This window comes from Quercus robur, chromosome 4, assembly GCF_932294415.1.
Source record: "Quercus robur chromosome 4, dhQueRobu3.1, whole genome shotgun sequence".
In the NCBI taxonomy this organism is placed as follows: domain Eukaryota; kingdom Viridiplantae; phylum Streptophyta; class Magnoliopsida; order Fagales; family Fagaceae; genus Quercus; species Quercus robur.
The window spans coordinates 26891111-26917263 of NC_065537.1; the positions used below are offsets into that span (position 1 = coordinate 26891111).

The window sequence follows — 26153 nt, forward strand, 5'->3', positions numbered from 1 at the left end:
TCATTGGTGAACAAGATCATGAAGAATTGGCCTTTGCCATTTAAAAAAAAAAAAAATTAGCATCTTGCCTCCTTTCCCAAATTAATTAGGGAAATGCCCTGTTATAACTTGATTATCCAAAAATTGAGTTTCAAAACGCCACTAGAGGGTCCTTAAAACGTCACTATAGGTATGGGGCGATCAAACTTAAAAAAGAAAAGAAAAACTTGCATGGAACTCCAGTTCATGGAGCTCGAGTTCCAAAACGCTACTATAGGGTCTTAAAACGTCACTATAGGACTCTAGAAATTTTTTTTTTTAATTTTTTTATTTTCAGTTTGTTTGATTTTTAGAAAATCAAGTTTTAAAATAGGGGGCATTTCCTTAATTAGTTTGGAAAATAGGGCAAAATACTGGATTTTTTTTTAAAAAAAGGGTAAAAACCCATTTTCTCCTTAGTTTGATCCATTAATTCAAAATTCATAAATAGATGGATCATATCATTTACAAAAGATCGACGAGATCCTAATAATGGCTAGGTACCCCAAAACTTGATTGCAATGGGCAACTTTAATATTTTAAGTTCATCTTGACATCAGCCCCTGTCAGTGATGAGTTTTTCAAAATGGTTTTCAAAACTAATTTTTTTTTTTTTTTTTTTTTTTTTTTTTTTTTTTTTTTTTTTTTTTCTCGCTAAAATCAAAACCATTGAGATCTAGACTCATGTATTATTCTCAAAGCATGCACGATATCATGAGACATGTTCCCAACTGGGCAAGTAGGTTTTTTTTTTTTTTTTTTTTTTTTTTGGATATTGCATTGCACTACATTTTAAGGGATAAGCACAAGTGCCTAAGAGCTTCCCCATGTGCAACCAAACTCCCAATCTTTTTTCTAGATCGAGACATGGTTTTATCTACTTTAGACTTACAGGAACTAAATTTAGAATGGAAAAAAAAAAAAAAATGGATGACCAATCAAACCTTTAAGAAATCTCACTGATTTTAGGCGACTCCATACACTCTATATGCATTCACCCCTACACACGAGCACTGCGGGAATAAAGTAGTGCAAGTGATATACCCATGACATGCACAGTGAAGGAATGAGACCATCATCACTTCTCTTTTACACGCACTGTCTCACTAGTCACCATTAACCCCAATATTGTAGTTCTCACAATATACAAGCCATTCTTATGCAAATATTTATGAATTCTTCTTAAATTCAATTATGGACATATTAAAATAATTTTTAATACATTACAGCATGAAAGGAAACCAAATAACTAGAAAGCAAATAGTTTATTAATCATAGTGATTTGAAAGATGATGATGGTAGGACAATTGATGACGAAAATGAAGCAATTTCTGAATATGATTGTATTGATGTAGAGCAAGCATATGAAGGATCAATTTCTTTGCTTCTAACAATATGAAGTTCTTCATAATTTTCTTGACCATTAGTATCTTTTTTTTGGATTCCTTGTAATTCCATTGCGACCTCCCCCATTGTAGGACGTTCTTTCCCATTCAAGTGCAAACATTTTTTTGCAAGATTAGCAACTATGATGATGTCTTCTTTGTCACCTTCTTTCCTTACACAGTCATCAAGAATATCAAAGAGACGGTTTTCTTCCATTGAAAGAATGAAATATGCAGATAGACTTCTACCTTCTTCCGACCTTGTTGAAGAAACAGGTTTTTCTCCAGTTAAGAGCTCAACAAGGACTACTCCAAAGCTATACACATCACTCTTTTCTGTAAATTGACCTGTTCGGAAATATTCTGGGTCGAAGTACCCAAAAGTTCCCTGAACTTGGGTGGTTACATGAGTTTGGTCAATCTTCACCATTTTTGATGTCCCAAAATCTGCTACTTTGGCTCTGTACTTTTCATCTAAAAGTATGTTTGTGGACTTTATGTCTCGATGATAAATTGGTAAAGAAGCTGTTGAGTGTAGATAGGAAAGAGCTCCTGCAATTTCTATGGCAATCTTTAAGCGCATAGCCCATGTTAATCGAATCCCTTCATTTTCTTCATGGATATATTGGAAAAGTGTCCCATTTGGGATGAATTCATATATCAACAAAGGAACTTCTGTCTCCAAACAACACCCAAGTAGCTTAACCACATTTCTATGGTTGATTTGTGAAAGAATGACAATCTCATTTATGAAGTGTACGAGACTGGCTTTATCCACAATGTTGCACCTTTTTATTGCAATAATTTGTCCATCACCCAACATTCCTTTGTAAACAATACCTTGTCCACCCTTTCCAATTATTCTATCATTACTAAAATGGTCTGTTGCCTTTTCCAGCTCCTTGGAATTGAACAATTTTGTATTTTGAACATTATTTTCAGTTGAAGATAATTGTTGTTGTAACAATAAACCGCCATTCTTTTTGAAGAACTTTTTCTTGAGCTTGATCTTGTATCTCTTCTTAATCAGTTTGTATAAAACCCATGTAGTTGGTAGAAATAATGCTCCAAGGCTTGTACCAAAACCTACAAAATTCAAAATAATTAAAATATCTGTGTTTTTTAGTACATAAATATGAATGTGCAAAATAGGTTTTGATATAAAGCTCCCTACTTTTTTCTAGAAGCTATCAAATCTTCCAAATTATGTTCCCACAGTACTACCCAGAAGTCTAAATAAGTGAACTCCTAATTAATTTCTAGATCAAAGGAAAATAGATGATTTTTACTTGAATTTCAGACTATCTATAATATATATTTTCTTTGATGATATATAAATCTAAAGCAATTTGATTTTACTTTACCACATAATATGGACGTAAGGTTTTGAGATCTCACAATTTCATATGCCGTTATATGCATGTATCAATTGAATTTAAATTCTAATTTATATTTACCGCCGCACACCTTTAGTGCGGTGGTCATTCCACAAGTATAAGTGTTTGTAGAGTGTGGGAGGTAAGAGCTAATATATATTTTCTTTGATGATATATAAATCTAAAGCAATTTGATTTTACTTTACCACATAATATGGTTGTAAGGTTTTGAGATCTCACAATTTCATATGCCATTATATATATGTATTAATTGAATTTAAATTCTAATTTATATTTACTGTCGCATACCTTTGGTGCGGTGGTCATTCCACAAGTATAGGTGCTTGTGGAGTGTGGGGGGTAAGGGTTGGGGTTCAAGTCTCCAGAAAGGAGTTTTACACATATATATACACTTAGATTAGACTAGAGTAGATATTCTATCTTGTATAAAAAAAAAAAAAAAAAATCTAATTTATATTTAAAGCTCCCATTAAAATCTTCACACATTGAATTTTCTTTAAAAGATAGGATAGATTTTATTCACAAACACAATCTTAATAAATAACTAATGCTGGAAGATATAGTTTAGTCTAAAAAAAAAATTAATGATAGATACCTCTTATTAATAACTAACTTAATCGTAAAATTTTATATTTAAATAGAACATAATAGTTAATCTTACTAATGATGTTCACTAATTTTGTTTTGATGAATAAAGTTTCCCAGGTCTCTGATCTGGCTTCTCAAAAAAAAAAAAAAAAAAAAAAAGAACATAATAGGAAGCTGTCATACAATGTTAAAATTTACCATGTATTATACGGATTAGCAACTGATTACTGATCAATTGTGTATTAATTAGTAAGGGCTTCAAGCATGAGATTGATTTCGTCATTGACAAAAGTTGTCCATGTCAACTAGTTGTTGAATTGAGGCAAGTTGACTCTGTCTTGCATTGTATTTTCCTCTCTTTATTTTGTGGTTTGTATGGAATTTCTTTTCTTTAGAATTAGCCAACCTAGCAAAAATTTATACATGATTTTGTCTAAATGTTTTGTGTGTGTGTGTGTGTCGCAAATTAGAATGGGGAATATAAATTTCTCTATTCTTTTTAATTGTGAGAGAGCTCTTTTGATGTATTTTTAGTTTGGTTTTTGTGATATTTGTTAGGTTTTAAAGTGTAGGACTTTATGCATTTAGAACTCTAATTTGTATTGTTGGCAAACCATGATCAAAACAATGTGTTTAGAAGTGTTTAAAGCTAGCTCAAAGTTGTAAGTCAATGTAAAGTTGGAATCGAGTGTAAAGCAGAAAGCAGTGTGGCTTTTGGCCTGGCTCGATCGATCGAAGCTTAGGCTCGACCGATCGAACGTCGGGCAGATTGCTTTTCTGCAGATTCGTCCAACTCAGCCCTATTTGTTTTAAAACGTTTTTAGGATTTTTTATTTGTCCTAAGTATAAAGGCAAACCCTATCCACGTTTTAGTGTTGCTCATATTACGGTTTGTGTAAATCTCTTGTGAGATCTAGAGGAGCTTTCCTTTACACAAACTTAGGGTTTTCAAGGAGGAGATATTCTCTAAACCTTGATGATCAAAACAGTTGCTGCCATTAAAGCTTAAAGAATACACAAGCGGGGGTGCTTGTAGCTGGTGGGAATCCAAAGAAAGAAGGAGTCCGTGGATTTGGAGCTTGCACGTGGTCGTGTCAGTAAGTTCTACTGGTTGGTAGCATTAGGAAGTCGAGCGGGGGTGCTTGTAAGTCCTTTTGTATGAACTTCGATTCTTTCTGATAGTGGATTCAAGTTTACCTTGAGGATAGCTAAGTCAAATCCTCCCTAGGTTTTTACCGGTTTGGTTTCCTGGGTGATCATATTATTGTCTTATTTATTTTCCGCTGCTATGCATGATATGATATATTTGTGTTAATCTAGACTTGTTAATTTGACTGAGTAACAACTTGGCTAATTACCTAAGGTTAATTCAATTGTTTAAGGGGTCTAAAAACTGTCAAGTGGTATCAGAGCAGGTAGCTCTTTTGTTTTTGATCCTTTGATCTTTGAGCTGATCCTTGACCCCTGTTGTCATGGAACACGGACACTCTCTAGTTATTCCTCCTCACTTTGATGAGAATAATTATGCTTACTGGAAAGTAAGGATGAAAGCCTTTCTGAAATCCATTGATGAGAGGGTGTGGAATTCCGTTGAATACGGATGGGAGAAGCCCACTACTCCTGTTAGTGAGTGGCAAACTTCTCAGAAAGAAGCAGCTTCGTTTAATAGCAAGGCTATGAATGCGATTTTTAATACTGTTTCTATGGAGGAATTTAAGAGAATCTCGAATGTTGAGATCGCTCATACTGCTTGAAATATCCTCCAGACTGTGCATGAAGGCACAAAGGCTGTCAAAATAAATAAATTGCAGCAATTGACTTCTAAATTTGAAAGCATTAGGATGTCTGATGATGAATCTTTTGATGAATTCTATGTTAAACTGAATGATATTGTTAATTCTGCTTTTAACTTGTGTGAAATTTATGATCAACCTAAAATTGTTAGGAAGATTCTTAGATCTTTGACTGAAAACTTTAGACGCAAAGTGACTGTCATTACTGAAAGAAAGGATGTGGACTCCATCCCTATTGATGAGCTTGTAGGATCTCTTCAATCCTATGAGTTGGATCTACCCAAAACTTCCAAATCCAAATCAATGGCTCTTAAGTCAGTTGATGATGTTGATAATGGTGGATTTGATGATGAGCTCTTTGCTACAGAGATTGCCTATCTTGCCAAGAACTTTAGAAACTTTCTCAGGAATAACAATAGAAAGGCAAGATGCACAAACACTACTGAACCTAGAAATTTTAGGAAGTATGATCCCACTAAGGTTAATAACAATGATAAACCTAGAGAGAGAGAGTAGATCAATCTTCCAATAATTCTTTGGGCTCTCAATGTTTTGGATGTCAAGGGTATGGACACTTGAAATCTGAATGTCCAACCTATTTGAAGTCTATGGGTAAGGCTATGGCTGTAACCCTTAGTGATGGTGAAGTTTCTGATCATGATTCTGATTGTGATGAGGATGGAAACTTCATTGCTTTCATTGCTACTGCTGTAGTTGATGAGAGCATATCTGTTGAAGAGAACCCTTCTGATGGGGAACTCTCTGAAGATGCAGATCTTCAAGAGGCCTATAACAAACTTTGCAAAGTTGCTGTAAAGGATGCTATGAATATTGAACTTGGCCTAAAGAAAATTGAATCTCTTAAGCTTGAAAAGAAAAATTTGCTTGTTAAATTATTTGATGCTAATGACCTTTTGAACAATGTGAAAACTGAAAACATGCTTTTGCTTGATAAAGTTAAATCTTTAGAACTTGATTTATCTGTTGCTAGATCTGCTAGTTCTAAACTTGATCAAATGCTAAGTGTTCAAAAGTCATCTTCTGACAAAACTGGTTTAGGTTATGTTGATAGCATCTGTGTGTCCGCTCCCCATTCCACTAAGTTGGTTCCTTCATCTTCTTCTTCTGAACCTTCAGTAAGTGAGATAGTGAGTGAAACTGTTAAACCCCCTGTGAGTGAGGTTGCTAAACCCTTAGAAGGTTCATCATCTAGGAAGATTAGGGTTGATCTGGAAGAATCTAAGCCTAAGAAGCCTACCCTATCTAAGGACAAGACACATGATAAACCTGCATGGGTTTGTCATTTTTGTGGAAAGACTGGACACATACTTCCAAATTGCTACAAGCTGCAAGCTGCAAAGAGAGCAAACAAACCAAAAGTACCTGTGCCTCAAGCACTTGATCCTATGGTACTTATTGGTGATTTGGTAAAGGTTTTAAACCTTTATTCTAGTCCAGGAGTTGGAAATCATTCTCAAGTGAATAAGATGCAAAAGACTCGACCTAACTGAGTCTTTCTGACATGGTCCTTGTGCTTCATTGCTTTACCCTTTGTGACCATTGTTCTTTGGTTTTTTTTTTTTTTTTTTTTTTTTTTTTTTTTTTTTTTTTTGTCTCTAGGATTTGCATAGCATAACATTCATGCATTTCATTCTAGGTGTTTTTATTTTTTAATAAAAAAATTAAAAAAAAGGGAAAAAGGAAGCACATTTTGTTTTTGCACTATTCTTCTTGGTTTTTGAGAACAAGATTGGTCAATTTATTTTCACATAACATGTTGTTTGTACCTTGTTTAACTTTGATGAGCTTATTTATTGCACTCTACTAGTTGAAGATTTGTAGTGCATGTTGTGTGGGAAAGATGTGTATGGTTTTTGATTATTATGTCTTAATCTTGAAGTCACTTGTTTTTAAATGTCAGACTTGAACTTTTAGAGAAAAGCATAAATAACCATCTCACCACTGTTCACTAGCCAATCATGAACACCTTAGTGCATATCATAAGATTTTGTGCTCGAGAAAGTGTAGCACATGCACAAAAAGAATATAAGGTGAAGCCTCGGTAAAAGTGCTTAATTCTTAAAATCTAATTGGTGTGTACTATTAGGCTTGATGCCAAACTCACATAAACTTAAAATTGAAATGTATATTATGAGGCATAAATACAAGAAACTTACATGATTGTAAGCTTATGATCTAGGAGATGTGAGAGTTATATGATGTAACTCTTTAGGTGATAGTCTCTTTTAAATTCTTTGTGATGAATTTTGTAGACTTTGTGATTGATTGCTATTCACATATCACCTCACATGTATCTCATGTCTTTGCTAGTCGCACACACTACACGAGTTACTTGTTGCTAAACATTGTACATGTTATTGTGTATGTTTATGGTCTGACCAACCAAGTTTTTGCAATCACTTTGAATTATGTGCAAACTAAATTTGTTGCTTGAAAATTTGTGGAGAATGCAAAATTTTGTTTTTGGGAATATTGGGCTTAAAATTCTTATTTGGAAAATCATATCATCTCATACTCATACATTTTTGGTCTTAAATTTTAATGCCTTGAGTCAAATCAATTTGTTTTTCAAAAATTGTGTTTTTCCAGAAAAATTTGGTGAGCCTCTGCCAGATTCGATCGGTCCATTCTATTTTTCGACCGATCGAAATTTTTAAAATTTTAAATTTTTTGAGAGAGGGAGCCTCTGTCTATTTCGACCGGTCGAGGCTGATTTTCGACCGATCGAAACTCGTGTTTCTGGTTTTTTAAAAAGGCAGAATAGGACTTTTTCAAAGTCACTATTCAAACTTTTTCAAGTTCCTCTCTCTCTCCGCGTTGGCTCTTGGCTCCACCATCAATTTTTGTCGTTTTCCTTCAAGATTCTTGCAAGGTTTTTGTCCCTAGAAGCCGGTAAGACCCTTTTGCCCTTCTTTTTCAAGTTTATTTCTTGTTTTCATGCATTCTTATGGGTATTTTCGCCATCTTCAAAATTATTGGGGTTTTTGATGATTCAAGCCAATTCTTATGTAATTGATCAATGGGTTTTTGTACCATGATGTTATATTGATGTTCCTTATGATTTAATTTGATCAATTTGGTGGTTTTTGAAAAATTGAAAATTCTAGGGTTTTGAATTTGATCCGAATTGGGGATTTTGTCAAATTGGCTTAAATTGATGAAATTGGCTTCTCCAATTGATGTAATTGGTCATTATTATTGTTATTCTATCATGTGCAATGATCAATTCGTCATTTTTTTAAAAAAAATTGATCAAGTGGTTTCTTTAATTTGGGGTTTTTGTGTTAAAAACCTTTATGTGCAAGCCAATTTTGTAATTTGAATCTTTTTGACTCAATTCACTGCACTAGCACCTGCATCATGACATTTAAATTTGTTCATGCATCATATAGATTTTGTTTCTATTTTTTGTTTTTGTGCTAACTTGCAGTCTGCCTTTGGTTTTGTTTTGTGGTTTTGTTCTTTCACTCTGTGTTTTGATCCTTATCTTAGCACCATGCCTAGGAAAACTAGAGCTAATAGGACCACTTCCACTTCCTCTAAGTCTCCACCTAGAGTAGAGCTGTTTAAGAATGATAAGTGTAGAGAAGCCTATGACACCTTGAATTGTAGGCGTAAGATTTGGTCTGAGCGAGCTGTTGTGTTAAATGCGCTTGATCCAGCCATTAGGGCTAATTTTGAGTCTAGGGGTTGGTTGCCTCTCGTACAGATAGATCATCCTCCTCCGACCGCCCTGATTAGAGAGTTCTATTCGAATCTCTCTTGCCACATCTATGATTCCAACACCCTTGTTAGGAGTTGGATACGAGGTGTAGAGTTCATCATTACCCCTCGGGTGGTGGCTGAGGCTCTTGGGGTGCCGGTAGTTCGGGATGCTGTCTATCCCTATGATAAGTCACCCTCTTTAGATGTAGTCATGTCTTACATCACTGGGTCATCTATCCAGTGGGGTTCTGATCCTCGGATCACGTCCGCTGAGCTTATCGAGACTGCCTATCTCTTCTTTAGGATTGCGTGTCATTCCTTGTGGCCTATCTCTCACTTCCACACCATCCCTTTAGAGCGATGTGTGTTTGTGTACGCCTTTACTTCTGGAGCGTCTATCAGTTTTACTCACTTGTTCTTTCGTTCTTTGAACGAGGTTCATAGGAGTTCTGCCGTAGGGCATGCGCTGATTCATCCTATTTTCATTCATAGGATTCTGCTCTATTTAGATCTAGATGGTTTTCCGTCAGGTGAGCCTGTTCATGTGATAGCTCCTATAGGTGCCACTTTTCTTCGTCAGAGGGCTGCTCAGTTGAGGGTCCCTCCTTCTCGTCCTAGAGGTGCGTCATCTAGTAGTGTTCCCCCTCCTCCCTCTTCTACAGGTATTGCTGCTGATGCTGATGCTGTTGTTCCTCCACCGACTGCTACGGATGATTCTGACATTCGTCGCACGTTGGATCATGTCTTAACCGTTCAGGCGGCTCAAGGACAGATTTTGTTGGACGTGCTTGATGAGATCCGTGCCTTGCGTGCAGAGTTGGCGCAGTTTAGACCACCTCCCTTTTGATGATGGATATCTTGTTTGCCCTTTGGCATTCCGTCACAAATAGGGGGAGTACTTGTAGGGTTTTTGCTTTCAGGGGGAGACTTTTTGTTTTTGGTTGGAGCTTGTGGAGTTTTAGATTGTATCTAGGTGCTTCACTGTGTACTTAACATTTTTAGCTCTTACCTTGTTTTTGATGGGATATTCATGTTAGGGGGAGTTTTATGTTTTTGTTGGTACTTTATTTGTTTCTTGTTTCAAACTGCTTATTGATTTATATTTATGAGTTATTCATTGATATATGTCTTTATTTGTGTGTTGTTTGAAATCAAGAAGTTATTTTGTTTACTTGTATTATTTCCACACATGCGGTTATGCATTTTGTTTAGTGTTTCAGGAAATATACAGGTTGATTCAATTGAGCTGCTGTCTACACTTGCAACTGATGGATAGTAGTTAGAATTGAATTTTTGTTTATGAGCATTATTTTGTAAAGGGCTTTTCATGTTGTAAACTTTGAGCTTATATGTTTGTTTTGTCACGGATTGCCAAAGGGGGAGTTTGTTAGGTTTTAAAGTGTAGGACTTATGTATTTAGAACTCTAATTTGTATTGTTGGCAAACCATGATCAAAACAATGTGTTTAGAAGTGTTTAAAGATAGCTCAAAGTTGTAAGTCAATGTAAAGTTGGAATCAAGTGTAAAGCAGAAAGCAGTGTGGCTTTCGGCTTGGCTCGATCGATCGAACGTCGGGCAGATTGCTTTTTTGCAGATTCGTCCAACTCAGCCCTATTTGTTTTAAAACGTTTTTAGGGTTTTTTATTTGTCCTAAGTATAAAAGGTAAACCCTAGCCACGTTTTAGTGTTGCTCATATTGCGGTTTGTGTAAATCTCTTGTGAGATCTAGAGGAACTTTCCTTTACACAAACTTAGGGTTTTCAAGGAGGAGATATTCTCTAAACCTTGATGATCAAAACAGTTGCTGCCATTAAAGCTTAAAGAATACACAAGCGGGGATGCTTGTAGCTGGTGGGAATCCAAAGAAAGAAGGAGTCCGTGGATTCGGAGTTTGCACGTGGTCGTGTCAGTAAGTTCTATTGGTTGGTAGCATTAGGAAGTCGAGCGGGGGTGCTTGTAAGTCCTTTTGTATGAACTTCGATTCTTTCTGATAGTGGATTCAAGTTTACCTTGAGGATAGCTAGGTCAAATCCTCCCCAGATTTTTACCGGTTTGGTTTCCTGGGTGATCATATCATTGTCTTATTTATTTTCCGCTGCTATGCATGATATGATATATTTGTGTTAACCTAGACTTGTTAATTTGACTAAGTAACAACTTGGCTAATTACCTAGGGTTAATTCAATTGTTTAAGGGGTCTAAAAACTGTCAATATTTATTTTTGAAATGTTCATATTTGTTAGTGAAATTTTCTACTTGTCGTTATCTATTGGCATAGGCTTAAGGTTGAACATGTAAATCCTTGGCGTTCTCCCTTATGTGTAATTGTATATACTTTTCTTTCAAATTTACATTATTCATATTATTTAGTCCTGAGATTGTTCTAAGTCTCATAATAGGTTTCACAATAGATCTTGTTTGGGAGTGCTTCCATGGCCTCTTTGTGCAACAAACTAGTAGAAAAGTCAGGGTTTGCTATGGAGACTTTTGGATTTCAAATTTACATTATTCATATTATTTAGTTGTGAGATTATTCTAAGTCTCATAATAGGTTTCACGATCTTGTTTGGGAGTGCTTCCATGGCCTCTTTGCGCAACAAACTAGTAGAAAAGTCAGGGTTTGCTATGGAGACTTCTGGATTTGATCTCTTTACAGATTTTGTTGATTGATTATAATAAAATGCTTTGACTAATAACAAGGGACATGAAAGCTAAGAAATTGTGGAAAAAAATGGATGATAAGTACATGAGAGTATGTCTTGTTGAGAACGAGGAGGAGCACCCTTACCCACAAAGGGGTGCAGAGGTTGTACCCCAAGGGGTACTACAGAAGACAACTCATGAGTAGAAGGTGGAGATTTGTTAAGTCCAGCCCATGATAGAAGAGTTTATAGATTTTCTTATTGATTTTGAAATCCCATATTGGCTAGATGAATAATAAGGAGATTGTCTAATTTTATTAGAAGAGTTATTCCCATTTTGAAAAGAAGAGAAGTAAGGAGGCGTGTGCCATCCCTTATAAAAGTGTAGTGGTGTGGCTTTCTTTTGTATGAGAGATCGTCGGGATCAAAGTTTTCTCTTGTGAGAGAGTAAAGACTAGCTTCGCCTAGTAAGTTAGCGTGAGAGCACCATTAGGTGTATTGGACTTTGGGTTAGTTTATGTTTAAGAGAGAGAGAGAGAGAGAGATATATATATATATATATATATATATGTATGTATACATACATACGTATGTATGTATTTTGTAAGTTTGTGTGGTTGTAATTTCCTTTTTTAATAGTGAATTTTGATTGGCATTGTATGTATATATATATATATATATATTTATTTATATTTTGTGAGTTTGTGTGGTTGTAATTCCTTTTTATAATAGTGAAGTTTGATTGTCATTGCCTGTGAAGGTTAGCTTGAAGTTAGCTTAACCATGTTAATTTTTTGTTTATTGTAGTACTTGTTATTTATTATTTTGTGTGTATTTTACAAAAGTTTTTTTTTTTTTTTTTTTTTTTTTTTTTTTTTTTTTTTTTTTTTTTTTTGGGGTGGTGGGGGGGGGGGGGGGGACTAAAGTGTTTTGATTTAGGTGTGCTAGGTAAGTGCACCACTTAAAACAAGTTTGGGTCAGATTTACTCATGGGCCATTTTATTATAAAATAAAATGCCGTGTCATTTAAAAATGTTACATCATTGATCCATTAGACATATAAACAAGGAAACTAACAAAAGTTAACAGAGTGATCAATATCACTCATTATTAAACTTTAGGAACCAATAGTTCTCATTTCAAACTTTAGGGAACAATAGTACCTAGTAGGTAAACTTTAAAGACTAACAACATATTTTGGCCTTAAAAATATAATGTTATAAGTAATAATTGAAAATTTAAAGGGGTAAAAATTATGAAGACTTTTGTGTAAAATGTAATTAATACAAAATAATAGAAAGGTTAACTTGGAAATATGATTAGAAAGGAAGTTTTAATAAACCAATGAAAAACACAATTCTAGTCCCTATATTTTCAATTTGGTACTCAAATTTTCAAAAATTTTATTTTAATCCTTAAAATTTTAAACTTGCTATCATTTTGGTCCATGTTGTTATCTTATTTACAATAAACTTAACAAGTGTAAAAACTTGACGTCAACTAGAGGTAGAATTTTTTATGAGTGATATGACACCAAGGACCAAAATGATAGCAACTTTGAAAATTGAAGGACCAAGATTTATACTATGAAAGCTTAAAGGCCAAATTGAAAATAGAGCCAAAATATAAGGACCAAAAAGATTTTTTTTTTCCCCATAAACCACATAATGCTATCAGATTTATAAGCCATAAAATTCTTTCAAATTAATTCATACCACAAAGGAATTTTGTGGTTGACATTGTTGCTACCCAAAATTTAAAAGGGTTGCAGAACAAGGAACCCTTGAATAAGGCGCAAAATCCCATGAACCGAGACAAAACCCCATAAATGGGGTGAAAGGGCCCACGAATGAGTACCAACTCATAATTGGATATAATGACATAAGAATGGGTGAAAAAAAAAAAAAAAAAAAAAAAAAAAAAAAAAAAAAAAAAAAAAAACCTTGATTGGGTTTGCAAAAGCCTAAAGAAAATTGGTGCAAAGGCCCAATATAAATCAAGAGTATCTAAAAGGGGCAAACAAATCAAGAGGATCTAAAATGCCGTTGTACTAGCCTTTGTCACATTCAGGCTTCAATAAGATGATGCCACGTATATGTAATCCAACTACTCTTCTTATAATATAAAACAAAAGGAAGATAACCATACTTGGTAGACAAAAAGAAAAAGGGTTTTAGCCAAGAATAGTAGTGTTTTTGGAGAATAAAGCAGTATCTTGTAAAAAAAAAAAAAAAAAAAGGCCTGTTCTTGGTGTTTAGTAAAAACATTCTAAGAAAGCCTTACTCCATTTTGGTTTTTCCACCCCTTCTTTGGTTTTCTATGTAGATTTGCTTGCATATCCTACTTATGGATAAATGCATTGATAGTGATAAATGCCCTCTCTTGTAGAAGGAGATGCATTGATCGTGATAAATACCCTCTTTAACCCGGACCTACCCCCAAGCTTTATCCAGAAAGTAGTGGAAGGATCGAAATTTTGGCTGCAGTCTTTTCAGTCGTGGAAGGCAAGCCATGTCCTTCGATATAGCAACACAAAGGCCCATTTGTTGCCTTAGCATGCAAGTTCTATATCTAATTGTGTTATATGGGTGGAGGACACTTCTCCCATTATAGCTAATCAAGTTTGTATGAATGTATCCTTAATGGGCTTTAGTCCTAAATAATGAAAGTTTTCTTGCATATTGACTATAAAAAAAAAATGTACTTGTGGTTATAGTTTAGAGACTACATAAAACCTTCCCTAAAACCTAATTCCTAGGTACAAGAGTTGACAAACCAAGCATGGAAAACCTAAAAAGAAAAAGAGGAAAGACTAGTCCTTCTCAAAAATTAAAAGGGAAGCAGTCTAGTGGAAGAAGAAATTGCCTAGAATGGAAAACCCACTAGATGAAAGAGAAATAGATTCTAGAGAGAGAATTAAGAGAATCCAAAAAATGAAAAACTTGTATTATCACACACTAACAATAGATTACGTGATTTGGATATTTATGCACTGTTATAGCTAACCTCCTCTAACTGACCGACATGATTTAAGCAAAGACTAACTAACTTTCTAATGAACCAATCACAACTGTACACATGGCCACTAATCATAAGTAACTTAGTCACTAATGATATACACCAAGCTACAGGTAGATTTACAGAAATTATAATAAACAACATTCTGTTTCTACTGTTTATGTTGCTCTTCCTTCTGCTCTGCACCTTCTACCTTTATATCCCCTTTCAAATGAGAGGGAGGGACGCCCATGAGTTTGTGAACAAGAAAATTAAACTGAGGAGAAGGAAGTGACTTGGTAAATATATCAACCAACTGATCTGATGTAGAAATATATGTAAGGTTGAATTTATTCAATCATTTTGTTGGCTTTATTTTGTGCCAAATTTACTTGTAATTCAGCATTTAGAAACCCTGTATTTAGGTGGGAATCATGTAAGGGTAGTGTGTAAGAGAGTGTGAAGAAAAGCTCAAGAGTGTCCAATCAAGAAGAGCCTTGTGATTGGATCTTCTGACTGGCTTGCGACTGGCAAGTCGCTAGAAGTGGCACATGTGTGAAGCATGCAGGGGAGTTGAAAGGTCACGCTAGCTGTTGCACTATAAGACAAAACCTCCAGTCTTGCAAGGCAGTTAGCTCGCGACTCAAACTCGCAAGCTCGAGTCGCCAAACCTCTCTGTTTGTTACAAACCTGACCTTTTACATTCTAAACACACACTAGTATAAATACCCTTATACCCACGAAATGTAGAGAGCTTCCAGAGAGAATTTTGAGAAAGAAACCCTAGAGAAAAATAAGATTGACTCATCCACAATCCTTTGATTCTCCAAATTCCTCTACTTTCAACCTCTCTATTGATATATCCTTGAGAGGTACATTAGCCAAATCCTTATCTCACCATATCCATATCTGTGAAAAGGTTATTTGGTGCTTGGGAAGTAGTTAGGAAGAGACCAATTGATATTCATTGATACAATGGGCTAATTGCGGGATCCAGTAAGCTAGAGAAGACAAATGTTCGACATAACCTCGTTGGAGCAAGAAGCTTAAAAGGCTTAGGTACACTGGGTAGATTAGGCTTGGAAGCTCTTCTGCTGTTCATGTATCCCAACTTTATTCTCTAGTAGATTATTGACCGCTTGGAGGGTGGCGGAGAGGTTTTACTCTAAGGACTTCGGTTTCCTCTTCGATAACAATCACTATGTTGTCTTTGTGTTTGCATCTCTCTTCCCTTATTCTATGCCATTTAATTACTGCTGCGGTTGTGATTATTTTCGGTTTAGATTATTTTATAATTTCTTCTTAGCTTATTTTCATATTCTGTACATACATTGTTTGATAATAAGCTTGAATTGGTAATTTGTAAATTGGGGTCTAAACGTTCATAGGTATTTTACACACTATTTGAACATTCAATTGGTATCAGAGTAGGGTGCATTTGCTGTGGTTTAATTACCTTGGTGTGATCCTTGACCCTGTTTAAGATGGATCAATCTCAATCTCTAAATGCTCCACCATATTTTAAGGGTAGCAACTATGCCTTTTGGAAAGTTTGGATATGAGAGCATTCTTATGTTCAATTGATGAAACCGTTTGGGCTGTGGTAGATGTTGGATGGACTAGGCCGGAGGCTGCTAAATCCACATGGGATAAGGCAGCCCTAGCGGCAACTAACACTAGCAGTAAAACTTTGAATGTAATTTTTTGTGGTGTTTCTCCAGATGAGTTTCATAGGATTTCTCACGTAACTGTTGCCAAAGAGGCATGGAAAATATTGGAGACCACCTATGAAGGCACGAAGAAGGTGAAGGACACTAAATTGTAGATGTTAACCACTCAATTTGAAGAGCTGGAAATGAGTGAAGACGAGTCATTCGAATCATTCTATGGCAAGTTGAATGAGGTGGATATTAGCAAGTTCAATTTGGGTGAGAAAACGGAGGACTCAAAGATAGTAAGGAAAATCCTTCGATCATTGCCGAGGAGCTTCTATGCAAATGTTACAGTAATTAAAGAGAGTAAGGATCTTGATGATATCAAAGTTCAAGAACTAATTGACTTACTTTAAACATATGAGCTGTCATTAACATTACAAAGGAAAAGCAAATCCCTTGCGCTTAAGACAATTAATGAGAGGGTGGAAGCTCATGACTCATCGGATGAGGATGAAGTCGATAAAGATGTGGCATATATTGTGAAGAATTTTTGAAAGTTCTTGAAATTCAAGAAGAATGGAAAGTTTGCTGAGAAGGGAAAATTGCCAAATTTTGAAAAGGAGAAAAAGGATTTCAAGAGGAAAGATGGGAAGGTCTCTTAATCCTCTTAAGGAATCACATGCTTCAAATGCAACGAACATGGACATCTCAAGAAAGAGTGTCCCAATTATTTAAGAGCGATGGGCAAAGTGTATGCCATTACTCTGAGTGATTCAGACTCCTTTAATTCAGATTCAGATGAAAGCTGTGATGGAGCGTGAAACTTCTTTGCATTCATGACCATTGCTCTTGTGGAATCTTCAGATGATTTGGGTGCGCTAGTGAAAGAGCTTGGTGAGCACACTAAATTGGAGTCAATAAGGATAGTAGAGGAATCTGATGATGAGGAAGATGACGGAACAGTGGGCCTGCAAGAGACCTACAATTGCCTCCTCGAGAAGATTGGTGAATATGCAAAAGTGGCTAACATAGACATTAAAAAGATAAAGAGGGTAAAGGAAGATTATAGCAGTCTTCTAGTGCGATACAAGGAGACCAAATGTGAAATGGAGACGCTGAATAGAGAGTTAACTAAGGCTTATTCGAAAATCAAATTCCTTGAGCTTAAGGTGATTCAAGCGAATGCTAAAGTAGTGTGGGTTTCCTCTAAAAAGCTTGATGATGTACTTGCTCATCAAAAACCATTCACCGACAGAAGCGGATTGGGATACACCAGAGAGAGTAGTTCGGATGCAAATACATCCAAGGAAATGAAATTTGTGAAGGCCAAGGAACCAATGGTAGTCACCACTACTGCTGAGAATGTGAAGGTGGAGAAGAAGAGGAATGTGACTGGCTAACAGTTTATGACTAAGCCTTCTAACCAATCTGTGGTCAAACCTAAGGATAAAGGAAAATCACTCCTAAAGTCACAAAGAGGTCTGAGAACCCAACACTTCTACCATCACTATGGAATTCAAGGTCACACCAGACCAAATTGTTATAAACTTGAAGCATTGAAGAATTTAAGTGTACAAAGGTCAAGAGGACCAAAACATGGCATAGGGAATTGGACTGTTGAGCAATCAAAAGGTTAAGAAGGTGATCCCAGAGTGAGGGATGTGATGTGGATGATTGATGCATTCACCACTTGTTTAGCAAGCTTCACCAAAAGATTTGAAAGTCATAACGAGCATACCCAATTCTCTAGGGATATCACCCCAAACACAAGTGTCGTGTGGGTGAAGAAAGGTACACATGCATAAGCATTATAACATGTCCATGCATTAATACTTCCTATGCTTTGTGACATTGATTGGTTGTGTGATTGTTGTTATCGTTCCAACTTGTGTTGAAAATTGTGTTTGTTTGCTTTTTACTTTGAATGTTTTTAATTTGTTATGTTTTTTATCAATCTTTTCTTGCTTTTATGTCAAAAATCCAAAAACACATAAAAAGTAGAAAATCCAAAAAATTTGATCGGCATTGTTGTGTATTGTCACAAGCATATTTTGCCTTGTACCTTTGTACTAATGGCTTTGTGTATTTAAGAGCATAGCTTGTTCTTTATGCACTCATATTATTGTGGGAAAAATCTTGACATCTATGTGACTGTTGTAAATAGATCTTTAAACTTGTCATGAATGATTAGTTAATGGTTTTGTTGATCTTGAAACTTGCATAGACTTGTGCCTATATATCTTCCCACTCTTTTATTTATTTATTTTTGCTCAAAGAGCTCAATAAATGTAAACCTCAAATGAAAAGAGATAATGAGCTGCAAAAGCCGTCGCACATACTAGTATTTGACTAGGAAAAAGGGAAAGCGACCTTTATATAAATGTATGATGCCTAAAAAGCCAAAGGCTTACTCATCAAATTGAAATATCAAAAATTTCAGGCATTAATCTCAAAATGAGATGTAATTATTTAAAAAGATCAAATGATACGATGTATATGGAGCCAAATGAAAAGCTTCAAAGTTATGTTATCAAGTTTTGTGGGAGGTCATATATGCATATTTCTATAATTGAGATGGGTCACTCATCCTAGTGCTAATTGTGTATGTCTTGGTTGAATTGATCATTGAAGTTTCACATTAAACTAAGGACTATCTCATTGAAGTTTCACATTAAACTAAGATCTATCTCATTTTTGATACCTACACACATCACACATGTCTATGTTCAATAAATGCCTTATTCATTTGTGTGATTGTACTTGATGAAATGTGTTACACATGCTCAATTATATGTTGATCAAACACAAAAATATTTTTGAGTGTTTTAATTGTTTTTGGAAAGTATTTTGTTTTGCAAGAAGTCTAAAACTGTGCAGCCCTGTTCTGTTGACTTGCTTCGCGGGTCAATCCAGTTGCATGCCCCTAGTCGTGAGCTTACACAGAGGGTTTTCATGACTCTTTGGCGGGTCAATTTCCCAGTTGTGAAAAAGACTTAGAAATTTTTTCAAAAATCTGGGTTTTTAGATTTCTTGCAACTCAGTTTGGTGACTTGTTTGCGAGTGGAAGCTTCAGTCGCGAGGTTTACTCAGAAGCTTTCGTGACTCCCTTTGTGACTTCCTCGCAGGTGGAACTTCTAGTCCCAAAAAACACTTAGACAAATTTTTCAAAATTTTTGTTGGGTGTTTGGCTACTTGTCCTAGCGACATATTCGCTACTTGTTTTAGTCGCGAAAAAAGCGCGTTTTGCGCTTTAAGGATAGTTTTTAAAACTTTTTAGTTTTCCCTCGAACATTTTTTACTGTTCATTGTCTTCTCCGTTCATCTCTCTCACAAACTCACCGTGTTACTCTAAAAAATCCACCATTTTTCTTCATCGTCTCTTCTTCATACTTCAAGAAAAGGTATGGGTTTTCTATTTTTCTCTAAGTATTTCATGTTTATAGCCTTGATTTCTTGGATTTTTGAGTTATTGTTGAGATTTGAGATATATGTTGTTCGAATATGGTTTGGGTTTATTTTTGTGAGTTTGATTGAATTGGTTTTGTTGATTATTACAATATGATGCTTGTTTCACATGCTCTCATGATTGATTCTCATTTTTAAGCATAACCCTTGTTTTGAGGTGTGTTGACCATATTATACCCATTGTAAAATGTCTCGTAGAAATTTTCTTGTGTGTTAGGGATTTTGTGATATACACTGTTTGTGAGATGTCTCTGGTATACACTGATTGATATTTGCATCACTAGTTAAGTGTTTTTGCATTTTGCCCTAGGTTGTTCATGGAATATTTTAAGCACACACTCACATTGTTCTTTGTTTAAAAGTTTGAGATAAACTCTACTGTGTTCTGTTGTTGTGTGTTATCTCTTGTCATGTTGTTTCTGAGCTGGGTTGTAGACTAAATCTTTAGTTTAACTCTTTGCCCTTGTCAGTGCTTCTAATTTGTTACTAATTGTTGGGTTACCATATGTTGTGCTCTGTTTTTGTGGTCTTTGCTGCTATGTTTTTGCAGATGACTCCAAGGAAGAAGAGTGCTGCATAGAAGGCTGACAAAAGGAAGAAAATGGATAATACTTGATTCAGGTCTACTAAACACTTTGAGAGATACAATTAGTTTTATGAGAGGGCTCCCATCCTCCAAGAAAGATTTGTGGATTTGGTTGATTTAAAGGACTCTTTCATTCCTAGTTGTTTTCAAGACAGAGGTTAGGAAAAGCTACTAAGTGATCTGCCTGGGGTATGTGAACCTTTAATCAGAGAATTCTATGCCAATGTTGTCTGAAGAGAGGATGAGATTAATTGTTGGATAAGAGGCCATGAATTCAACATTGATCTGGAGTACATTGATGAGGTGCTTGGTTTTGAGGAATTGGACCATGATTTCACACACTACAAGGACATAATGCTCTCCATAGAAACTGTCCAATCTCATATTGGTGGAGTTAGAGAAGGAAGATGCCTCAATACTACTGCTTTTCTAGTTGATATGAGATGTCTTATAGTGATCATGATGTTCAACTTGTACCTAGTGAAGAAGATGACCACCATTAATAATGTTAGAGCCATTTTCCTCATGGAGCTCCGGGAAAACACCTACATTGATATTAGTGCTCATATCTTCTATATTATTGCTGATGAGACAAGAACCACTTCAAGGGCAAAGTTGATTTTCCCTAGTCTACTCATGAGGCTCTTTAGAGCAAAGGGTGTTGAAATTCCTCAAGACATCAGTCTTAGGCCTACTCCTTCAGCTATTAATGCCCTAACCATTACACAGATCAGAGTTCGTCTGCCGGGTGATAAAGAGGAGGGTGATCAAGAATAAGGAGAACCAATGGAAACTGAGACAAAAGTTGAAGAACAACCCTTAAGCTCAAAAGGCTGTGGCAAAAGGAGCTGAGCTTCATCATCCTTTGCAGTCCCCTTAGATGCATTTCAGATCATCCTTGAAAGGATTGATGGACTCCAAGACGTTCAGAATGAGCAATCTGACAGACTGGCTACTCTCCAAGAGCAGATGAATCTAATTTCAGCAAAGTTTGATAGCTTTACTACCCAGGAATAGCCCTTTGGTCATTTCGGTCAAAAATGGGGAGAACTTTGGAGGAGAAGTAAGGGTAGCTCTTGAAGGGGAGCAAAGCAAAAAAAAAAAAAAAAAAAAAAAAAACTTTTAAGCATTTTGATTTCTGTTATCTATGGTTTTTGTTATTATGTTTTGGATAATCTTAATTATGGGTTTGCTCAATACTATGCTAAATACTTGGTTTTAACTCATCGATGGTTTTAGTGCTTTTGTTTAAAGCTTCTGAGGTATTTTGGTTTAGATATATAAGTTTATATTCAGTATATTGCTTTGTACCCATGCTTTGTAGCTTAGTACTTGTTGTTAATGTTATGTATGCATTTCTTTAAGTACATCACTCTTGTGCCCTTGTCGGAATTTATATCCTTGATGCAATTACCTTGTGTTGTTGTATCGGTTGAGTGTTGGACATGCAAATGATACTTTGCATTAAGCTTATTAGCTTGCATGTTCAGATGTTCATTCCTTGTGTGAATGATCATTGTGATCACTATTTTATAGTGATTGTTTTTTTTTTTGTCAAGCCATGCTTTATTGCTTTAAACGCTTTTGCTTGATCCCATTGTGCTTGCTCCATATGCATTTCAAGTTTTCAACTTACAATGATCATATTGTGTTGTTGTTTTCAAGAAATACTTGTACATATGATTCAAGAGCTTCTTAAATTCTAGAGTTAGGTGTGAGTGAGTTTTGTTCAACTGTTCCTAACTCACATGTTAATTCTAGAGTTTGTTTTAGGGTTTTGTCACAGAATAGCCAAAGGGAGAGATTGTAAGGTTGAATTTATTCAATCATTTTTTTGGCTTTATTTCGTGCCAAATTTGCTTATTATTTAGCATTTAGAAACCCTGTATTTAGGTGAAAATCATGTAAGGGTAGTGTGTGAGAGAGTGTGAAGAAAAGCTCAAGAGTGTGCAATCAAAAAGAGCCTCGTGACTGGCACACGACTGGTAAGTTGCCAAAAGTGGCACACATGTGAAGCATGTAGGGAAGTTGAAGGGTCACACCAACTGTTGCACTACAGGTCAAAACATCCAGTCTGGCAAGACAGTTAGCTCGTGACTCGTTCCAGTCGCGAGCTCGAGTCGCTAGACCACTCTGTTTGTTACAAACCTAACCTTTTGCATTCCAAACACATACTGGTATAAATACCCTTATACCTACAAAATATAAAGAGCTTCTAGAGAGAATTTTAAGAGAGAAACCCTAGAGAAAAACAAGATTGACTCATTAACAATCTTCATCTTTTGATTCTCCAAATTCCTCTACTCTTACCCTTTCCATTGATACATCCTTAAGAGGTACATTAGCCAAATCCTTATCTCACCATACCCATATCTGTGAGAAGATTATTTGGTGCTTGTGAAGCAATTAGGAAGGGACCAATTGATATTGGTTGTTGCAATGGGTTAATTGCGGGATTCGGTAAGTCGGAGAAGACAAAGGTTCGGCGTAACCTCGTTGGAGCAAGAAGCTTGGAGGGCTTAGGTACATTGGGTAGTGTAAGGTTGAATTTTATCAACCATCTTGTTGGCTTCATTCCATGCCAAATTTTCTTGTATTTTAGCAATTAGTAACCCTGTATTTAGGTGGAAATTATGTAAGAGTAGTGTGTGAGAGAGTGTGAAGTAATGCTCAAGATTGTGCAAAGAAGCAGGGGCTCGTGACTGGATCTCACGGGTGGCTCGCGGCTTGCAAGCTGCCAAAAAGGTGCACACGTGTCAAGCATGCCAGAAGCTGAAGAGTCACGCCAGCTGTTGCACTACAGGACAAAAGTCCCAGGCTGGCCAGGCCGTTAGCTCACGACTTGAACTCGCGACTCAACCCAGTCGCGAGGTCAAGTCGTTAGAACACCCTGTTTAGGAAAAACTAACTTTTCACATTCCTTCTGACCCTACTATATATATAACCTTATACCCACAATATTAAGAGAGCTTCTAGAAAGAATTTTGGGAGAGAAACCCTAGAGAAAAACAAGATTGATTCATCCACAATCTTTACATAGAGACTCTTCAAATTCCTCTACTTTCTTCCTCTCCATTGTCAAATCCTTGAGAGGTACATTATCAAAACCTTTTCTCACCATACTCATATCTATGAGGAGGCCATTTGGTGTTTGGGAAGCAGTTAAGAAAGGATCAATTTCATATTGGTAGATGCTATAGTCAAGTAGCAGAATTCGGCAAGCTAAAGAAGAAATATGTTCAGCATAACCTCGTTGGAATAAAAGTTTGGAGAACTTAGGTACATTAGGTAGATTAGGTTTGGAGGGTCTTTTGCTATTCATGTATCCCAACTACATCCTTTAGTGGATTGTTTACCGCTTGGAGGGTGGCAGAGAGGTTTTACACCAAGGGTTTCGGTTTTCTCTTTGATAACACATCGAGTGTTGTTATTGTGTTTGCATCTCTTTTCCCTTAATCTTTTCCATTTAATTTCTGCTGTGGATGTGAATTTAATTGGTTTAGATTCTTTATCAATTCTGTATTAAGCTTACATTCATTTTCCGCACATTAATTGTTTGATATTAAGCTTGAATTGGTTATTTGTAAATTGGAGGTCTAAACGTTCAAGGTGTTTTATACACTTATTGAACTTTCAGGTAGATTAAACTTAGAGAGTCTTCTACTGTTCATATATCCCAACTTTATTCTCTAGTAGATTATTGACCACTTGGAAGGTGGCAGAGAGGTTTTACGCCGAGGACTTCAATTTCCTCTTCAATAACACATCGTTGTGTTGTCTTTGTATTTGCATCTTTCTTCCCTTAATCTTTGCCATTTAATTATTGCTGTGGTTGTGATTATTTTCAGTTTAGATTATTCTACCAATTCTGTTTTAGCTTATTTTCATATTCTGTACATACATTGTTTGATAATAAGCTTGAATTGGTAATTTATAAATTGAGGTTTAAACGTTCATAGGTGTTTTACACACTATTTGAACATTCAATGTAGTTAACCATAAGATCCTTGTTTAAAAGCTTTTTCCTCGCAAAATGATAATCAACTTCTATATGCTTAGAATAAGCATGAAAAATAGGATTAGAAGCAAAGGCAAAAGCAAAAACATTATCACACCACAAGATTGGAGGATGATATAAGTAAACACCAAGATCTTTAAGCAACATCCTCAACCAATAAAGCTCAGTAGTGGTTATAGCTAAAAATCTGTATTCAGCCTCTATAGATGACCTTGAAACTGTAGGCTGCTTCTTAGTAGACCATGTGATACGGAAGCCACTCAAAAATACAACTAGAACAGTGATTGACCTCCTATCTATAGGATCACCTACCCAATTTGCATCACAAAAGGTAGAAAGAGACAAAGGACCTGCTTGAAAATGAATCCCCATATGCAAAGACCCTTTCAAATATCTGAGAATCCTCTTAGCTACTACAAGATTATGCTGAGTAGGCTTGCTCATAAATTAGCAAGCTTGTTGCATAGCATAGGACAAATCTGGTCTAGTAAAAGTTATATACTGACATGCCCTAACCAAACTTCTATATAGGCAATAGGATTAGTGAGGAGAGGACTATGAGCTAGAACAAAATAATGATTCGAGGCACAAGGATTAGAGCAAGGCTTACAGTCAAGCATATTAAACTTAGTAAGAAAATCTTGAGCATACTTAGACTGGTGAACAAAAAGACCAAAATTTGCGTATTCAATCTGAAGCCCAAGAAAGTAATTCAAGCAACCAAGATCCTTAAGAACAAAAGAGGAACCACGCTGACTCACAATCTCAATAACAAAGGAAGAATTATTGCTAGTGATGATGACATCATCAACATAAAGCTGCAGATACACAACATGAGAAGAATGAATGAGAATGAAGAGGTTAATATCAACACAAGAGGCATGAAATCCAAGATGAAACAACTGAATGGTTAAACTATCAAACCAGGTCCTAGGAGCTTGCTTAAGGTCATTGATTACCATATGTAAGAGACACACATGATCAGGTTTGGAGCTGTAATTTTAAAAGCCCATTTACAGCCAACCACATTCTTACCATATGGTATAGGAACAAGAGACCAGCTATGTTGTTGTTGAAGGCTAGCAAATTCCGAGTCCATTGCTGCAATCCAATGAGAGAACTTGGAAGCCACAACATAAGAGGGAGGTTTAGTAACAAGAGTTAGCTTGAGCAACATAGGCTTTGGGCTTAAAAATACCATTCTTAGAATTGGTAAGTATAGGATGAGTATTGGTAGGAACATTAAGGATAGACAGAGGTGTAGACATATTGGGAAAAATAACAAGAGTAGAGTTAGGATTAGGTAAGGAAGCAGTGTCAATAGAAGAACTAGAAACAATGGCAACAGAAGGTAGGGAACAAAAGATAGGAATAGAAGAATCAAAAGTTGATGGAACAAAGAAAGGAAGCAAAGTAGCAAACCAAGGATCAAAAATAGGAAGAGAAGAAGGAGAAGGCACATAATCCATACTTGACAAGGATGGAAACATAGATTCATGACAGATACAATGAGGGGAAATATACACTTTCCTAGTAGAAACTTTCAAATAGATATAGCCTTTGGTAAGAGGAGGATAGCCCAAAAAAATACACATCCTGGACTTTGGATCAAATTTATGAGAAGAGTAAAGCTTAAAAAATGGAAAACAAGCACAACCAAACACCTCTAAAGCATGATAAAAAAGCTTTCTAAGGTAAAGCTTCTGCCAAGGAAACACAAAATTAAAAACAGAAGATGGAATCCTATTAAGAAGATAGACATTAGTACTAAAAGCATAAGACCAATAAGACAAAGGAAGATTAGTCTTATGAAGCATAGCTTAACCAGTCTCAACAATATATCTATGCTTTCTTTTAGCCACCCCATTCTGTTGAGGGGTGTA

At 35.8% G+C, this 26153-nt stretch overlaps 1 protein-coding gene across 2 annotated transcripts in view; it reads right to left on the bottom strand.

Annotated features, from left to right (window-relative positions):
* Nucleotides 1-992: 992 nt before the first annotated feature.
* Nucleotides 993-26153, bottom strand: part of LOC126721040 (wall-associated receptor kinase-like 10) — a 43772-nt gene continuing 18611 nt past the window's right edge. The window contains exon 4 of one of the 2 annotated variants that reach the window (XM_050424000.1): nucleotides 993-2489. In XM_050424000.1, the coding sequence (XP_050279957.1) occupies nucleotides 1291-2489 (1199 nt within the window). In that variant the 3' untranslated portion in view covers nucleotides 993-1290. The remainder of the gene's footprint in view (nucleotides 2490-26153) is intronic. The other variant, XM_050423999.1, reaches the window with a different exon arrangement.